General features: G+C 42.4%; 1 protein-coding gene across 6 annotated transcripts in view; it reads left to right on the top strand.

The window, feature by feature from the left end:
* Positions 1-4611: 4611 nt before the first annotated feature.
* The window catches only part of SPEF2 (sperm flagellar 2), a 135907-nt gene continuing 134518 nt past the window's right edge, over positions 4612-6000 (top strand). For all 6 annotated transcript variants that reach the window (XR_008549106.1, XM_054687922.1, XM_037529217.2 and 3 more), the window contains exon 1: positions 4612-4770. Coding sequence is in view for 5 of the 6 variants with exons in the window: in XM_054687922.1 (XP_054543897.1) it covers positions 4713-4770 (58 nt within the window). In the remaining variant the exon portion in view is untranslated. The remainder of the gene's footprint in view (positions 4771-6000) is intronic.

Genomic DNA, 6000 nt, shown 5'->3' with positions numbered 1-6000 from the left:
CTTTTCATTTTATTTTATTTTCTTCTATTCTACACTGTTTCATCTATAAATAATTCTGACATGTCCCACAAGAGGAATTACATATTCTAACAGGTTAAGTCCCACCATGTGTAAACACTGCTTGAATGAAGTCCATGAAATTGTCTGTATTGAGTGATAGAGAAGGACTTTAGGGATATAAACTCAACTTTTTGCACAGGATGAGGAGAGAGGAAGACCCTCTCTGGCTTGAGTGGTTATTGTGGACATAGGGGGAAACATTTGTTGAATGAATGAGTATAAAGTGAGAAGGCCATTGCAAAACATGCTGAGGAAAGAGAATGAGAAAATAATCTAAGGTGACAAGGGGAAATGAAGAAAGGCACACAAGATCAATGTGAAACACTAAGTATTTTTTTTAAATCTATGTGCTTGTATTTATGTATGATTAGATACTGAATTAATCATAACTAAAATCAAAGCAGCCTTATGGAATAATTTCTGAAAAGCTTTTTGAAATACTATAAGCAAATCTAAGCTACTGAAAACCGAACCAACCGTATTGCAATGAGGAAATTCAAATAATCCTTAAGAGAAGGAAACATTCATTTGGTGTCTACTATAAACCAGGCTATCGTATGTGCAATTTCTTCTTTAATCCTTACAACTTTATGAAACAAGTGTTGGTGCCCTGAGTCTATAGATAAGGAAACTGAGACTCGGTAAGGTTAAGTACTTTTTCCAGAGTCAAAAAGCTACTCAAGTCAAAAGCAAATCCAGACTGATGTGTGTCTGGTTCCAAAGATGGGACATTGTTTCTAGTGTAAAACTAGTTTATGAAAAAAATCTTACAATTTTTTTTTAAAATAATAAGGCATATTTCACTTCAGTATACAGCAAGACTTTTCAAACCAACCTGTGGTCTCCAAATAACTATTATTCACCCTTAGCTATTTACAGAAGAGTGATAAAGATTTATAATTAAATGACAAGTAATGCTTTAATAAAGAAATCTTTTGTTTAGTTTTAAAATTGCTAAGGTAGTTACAATGGAGTGCAGGAGTCAAATAATCTAAAGTAATTTAATTTAAAAGGCCATAAGGAACCTATCTCTAGGAGAGATAGAAAACTATTTTTAAAAGCATCTCCTTTCTTAAATAATTCTACCTGAGGGAAAAACCAACTCACATATTAATGCAAAATACCAAAAAGGCTATAAAAGAACCTTATCCAGACCTGGGATTTCAAAGGGAATGTAATGGATTTAATGTTAGATTTAGAATAATAAATAAATTAGCAATTTCAAGGAAAAGGCATATAAAAAGCACACATTTCAGTGTGCAAGTTTATAATTTTAAAATATTTTTTAATATTAATATTTGAATGACAGGTCATTTTCAAGTTATATGCTTTGCAAACTGGAAAAAATGTTCTTTTGTCAAATAAAGGACTTTGCCTTTCATATTTTGCAAAGTGTCTATTTTCATTTATCTAAATCCTGTATATAAACTTTTCCAAAATACCATATTCATAGACTATGTTGTTTGGACAAGAGTTCCAAACACTATAAATAACCATTGAAATAAACTACAAACCAGCAGTCCCAAAGAGTATTTCACTTTGATGTGGCAATGACAGCCCAATTCTCTAATGATTGATAGACCCCAACTGTCTTCTGTCCAGCAGGGGCGTTAGGTAACTCATCATCTATACTCTACCCTTCCCCGAAAGCATCTTCTTGACAATTTGGAAAACACTGGGCTTCTACCCCTCAGGTTCTACAGATTGAAACCACAGCTTATTATCACTTATTGAATGTAATCACCAATTTAAATGTTCTACCAGGACAGCAGAAAGCAGGGCCCCCAAGACACTTTCTAGACACCTTTTCAGACACCTTTCCATCCTTAGAAGCATTTTCAGAGGTGACATGTTTCCTAAGGATAAAGCATTAAGAGATCTATTCCACAAGCTATCAGGACTTTTAAGAATCTTATAATCTTCCAAATGTGAACATTTGAGAGTTGTATAGAATGTATGCGGTTCTAATTCTGTGGGTGATACATCTCTCTCAGAATTCCCACCATAGTCACATCTGCTGTGTTGGGTGTGAAGAAATTCCTGGGACCAGAGATTTTAAAGTAAAATAAAGTCAATGAAGAAATGGCACTGAACCTTCAGGACAAACAGATCAAATTCAAATAAGTTATGGGACATTTATTCTGGCAGGCTATTACTTTTATTGTTCCTACAAGTAAAAGGAATTATACTTTGGTGTAGCTAGATCTTTGGGGTGGGGAGAGTTTCTTATAATTGTGAGCTATATCTTATTACACATATAAGATAATATGCTGCCTGCAGCTATGTGTGAATATACTGTAAAATGTTCTGGGAACACCCCTCTCCCTAGTCTAGCAGGTAGGAGAACAAAGTCGTTTGCATAAATTTGAAGAGAAGCAACTAATGCGAAAATCTGCTACCCGCAGGTAAACTAGGCTTTCAATCTCCACTAATGACAAAGGAGCTAGATTAAAAAAGATTTAAAATGGGTCTCCAGCTTTTGCATCTCCACAATGCATCATTCAAAAAGGAAAAGAGTAAGCCTCAACATTGTTTTCCTCTGTACCTATAGCCTCAACAGATCTTTAGATCAAAATAACTGGACCAGAAGCACCTCGGTCAAGAATAATCACATTTTTGGGCCTCCCTGGTGGTGCAGGTGGTTGAGCGCAACGCTGTGAAGCTGTCCGCAGCCTCTGCAGTGCCGGTTCAATCCCCGCCTGCCGTGGAACAACTCACAAGGCGCAGCAGACCTCTCCTGTCTCGACCACTGCTCTCCTCAGCAGTGTATTTCAGTCAATCTGCCTGTTCTGCTCCCCACTCTGTCTCTGGTGAATCCTCTCACACACACCCCACATCTGGCCTGTACCCTGGTTCTTGTATAAATAAATCAATCTTAAGAATAATCACATTTTTGATGTTAATGTCTCACTGCTCCTACCCATAAAAACTAAATTGAAACGTGATTATTGGAGTAGTTTTCACTGTAAAATCTGTTGAACTGCTTCCTTGCAATCCTTTCTTTGATTATCTAATTAACTTTGTCATTGAACCAAGTTACACATGAATAAGCATTTTTTCCCATCATTCCATCTACACATTTAAACATTATTAAAGGAAAATTTTTCTGAATCTTAATAAAGGCAGTAAGGTAGCCATTATTTAGGGATCACCACAATCGGGTTTTGAGTGAAGGAAAGAGGATGGCGAATCTCTGAACACAAGGAAAAGGCGGGGTGAAGGTTACAGTCAACAAATAAGGTGTGGGGTCCATGTATGGAAAATTAATGAGCAGAAACATCAGGAGTTAAGGGGGATTCTGGCTAAAGAGACCAGACTGAATTCCTGCTGGAGGCAGGCCAAGGAAACTGGTTATCAGTCGTCAGCGGTGGGAGCATAGGAATTTGATGAGATGTGGAGGATGGAGGATTTTTGCTAAACTGACCTAATAGTGTTCTTGCTAAAGCTGGACTAAGGGGACCAAGGATGGGATCTCCAGAGGGAAGAGATCTCAGGTAAGACAGATTCTGGTTTGATCAAGGTGAGTCTTTGTCAAAAAAAAAAAAAAAAGAATAATTCATGGACTAATTAAAATGGAGGAAAACTGACTAGAAAAGCAGTTCACTCAATATTCTCCTGTCAAAACAATATAGAGATATGGGGCCTCCCTGGTGGCAGAAGGGGTTAAACACCACACTATGAAGCAATCCGCAGCCTCTGCAGCACAAGTTTGATCCCCAGCCAGCCAGGGAGCTACCCACATGGCGAGGCAGACCCTCCTGTCTCTCCCGCTGCTCCCCTCAGCAGTGTATTTCAGTAGATCTGCCTATTCTGTTTCACTCTCTCTCTGGTGGATCCTCTCACCACCCCAGCCTCGCATCTCTGGCCTGTGCCCCAGCTCTTGTATGCATAAATAAATAAATCTTTAAAAAATATGTAGAGATAAGAAGTATCCTAATTGTTAGTTCCTCCTGCACCACCCACAAAAATTAAATTATGGAATGAATGCTTGCTTTGTCTGGGATTAAAATAAATGAATAAGACACACTGCGTCCATGCCAAGGTGGTCCACACAATACAGCAATTAAACCGGGGAATTTGCAAACTAACAAGACCGCTACCATTAGAAATAATGGGGTTTTTTGTTTGTTTGTTTGTTTGTTTGTTTGTTTTCCTCCCCGGTGGCGCAGCAGTTGAGCGCTGGGTTGCGAAGCTGCCCGCGGCCTCTGAGGCGCCAGTTCGATCCCCGGCTGCTCCCCGGCCACCGGAGGAGGGTCCCATTAGAACAAGAACTTGGATAGATTTCCTTAAAGTAAAATCTGGAAGAAAGAAAAAAAAACTGCTCCCAAACCAGGTTTTCTCTTTCTCACTGTTCGGGCAAGCTCCCCTGCGCAGCGCAGGGCTTCCCGCCACACCTGCTCCCGCCCAGCTCCTGGGCCCCGCGGCCCTCGGCGCGCACGGCCGGTCCTCCCCGCCAGCAGGGGGCGCGCCACGGTTTTCAGTGCTGGGCGGCGGGGCTCGAGCGCCTCTCTTGTCCGCGCCTTTCGCCTACCTCGGCCCTAGATACGCTTCCTAGCAACGGGTTGTCCTTGGCAACAGGGGGACGCGGGACGAGGGCTTAGTTTCCCGCGCGTTCCTAACACCTGCTCGCGATCCGAAGACCAGGCCGAATCATGTCGGAGATCCTGTGCCAGTGGCTCAACCAGGAGGTGAAGGTGTCCCAGACCGTGAGTGAGTGACGAGGCCGGGGCGAGAGGGGCCGTACCCCAAAAAAAGCAAGCTGATGAGAGGTGGCGGGAAGCCGCGGGCTGTGCTGGGGTGAGGGGGTGTCTGCCTGGCCAGGCAGCGCCCCTAGGCGAGGAGCCGGGCACCTTCATCTCCCCAGGCCCACCCCACGCCCCCCACTCTCCAACTCACCCCCCCGCGCAGTGGGGCGTCGCCCAACCCCGCTTTAAAGCTCCAGAGTTTCCCATCTTCACCTTGGGCCCAACCCCGCAGAGTTTCTGACCTAATGTGTGGTTCTAAGCAATAAGGGGGGTTAGGGAGGACTCCCCAGCTTCTACGGAGAGAGGAGTTTGCTGGACTTTGTAGTCTGCTGCTGATCATGCTTCTCACTCCTCTATCCTTAAGCGCTATGAGCTGGCAAACCAGTGGGGTATGCAGCCCTGGACAAATTACAGATCCCCCTCTGAGTGTATAAAACAGATGCCGTCATACTTCTCATCCCTAACTCCTAAAAAGAGAGGGGGTGTGAAATGAGTTGACACAAACTAAGATGCAAATTTTAGCAGTTTAAGATAAACATTTACAAACCAGCTACTTCTGATCACTGTTCACTTTTGCCCAAAGGTGGACCTTACTTAGTCACTAGCCTGATTTTATCTCACCCATGAAGTTGCCACCCATAGTTTATTAAATCTTACAACCACAGTGGAATTTTTTACAGGCAGGCAACTTCTGTGACAGCCAAGCGATTCCAGCACAGGACTCCTCAACTTCATTCTGTTGTTTCCTGAACAGCAGTTATATTTTTATTTTTTCAGCTGCTATGGTTGTTGCTCAAGGCAAGAGGTTTGCAGCCCAGTCATTTCAGTCTGTTTTCTCAGAAGCAGACTTGCATAATGCCGACTTGCTACAAGGGGGGGCCATGGTGCCAATGCAACCTTCTGTGACCCAGAAAATTTGCTACATCAGTAGTGTTTCTGCAATGACAAAATGTCAATTATCAGTATCATTATCTTTAACACTGGAGCATCTCCTGTTGCATTTCTTGAGGCTTAATCCCCACACTTTTTTTTGCCAAACCACCACCCACATACTCCCTGGAAACTGCAATCAGTTCTCAGCCAGGATTCTATGATGGTTCTATTGTGTCTCTGACAGTGCCCAATAATTAGGATGCTGACCTCAGAACAATGTCTAGTATTTTTCTTTTCTTTTTCCTCTCTGGCCACCAGAGTC

This window comes from Talpa occidentalis, unplaced genomic scaffold, assembly GCF_014898055.3.
Source record: "Talpa occidentalis isolate TD23 unplaced genomic scaffold, MPIMG_talOcc4v2.1 talOcc4.6, whole genome shotgun sequence".
In the NCBI taxonomy this organism is placed as follows: Eukaryota; Metazoa; Chordata; class Mammalia; order Eulipotyphla; family Talpidae; genus Talpa; species Talpa occidentalis.
This window is presented reverse-complemented; position numbering and strand designations above follow the sequence as displayed.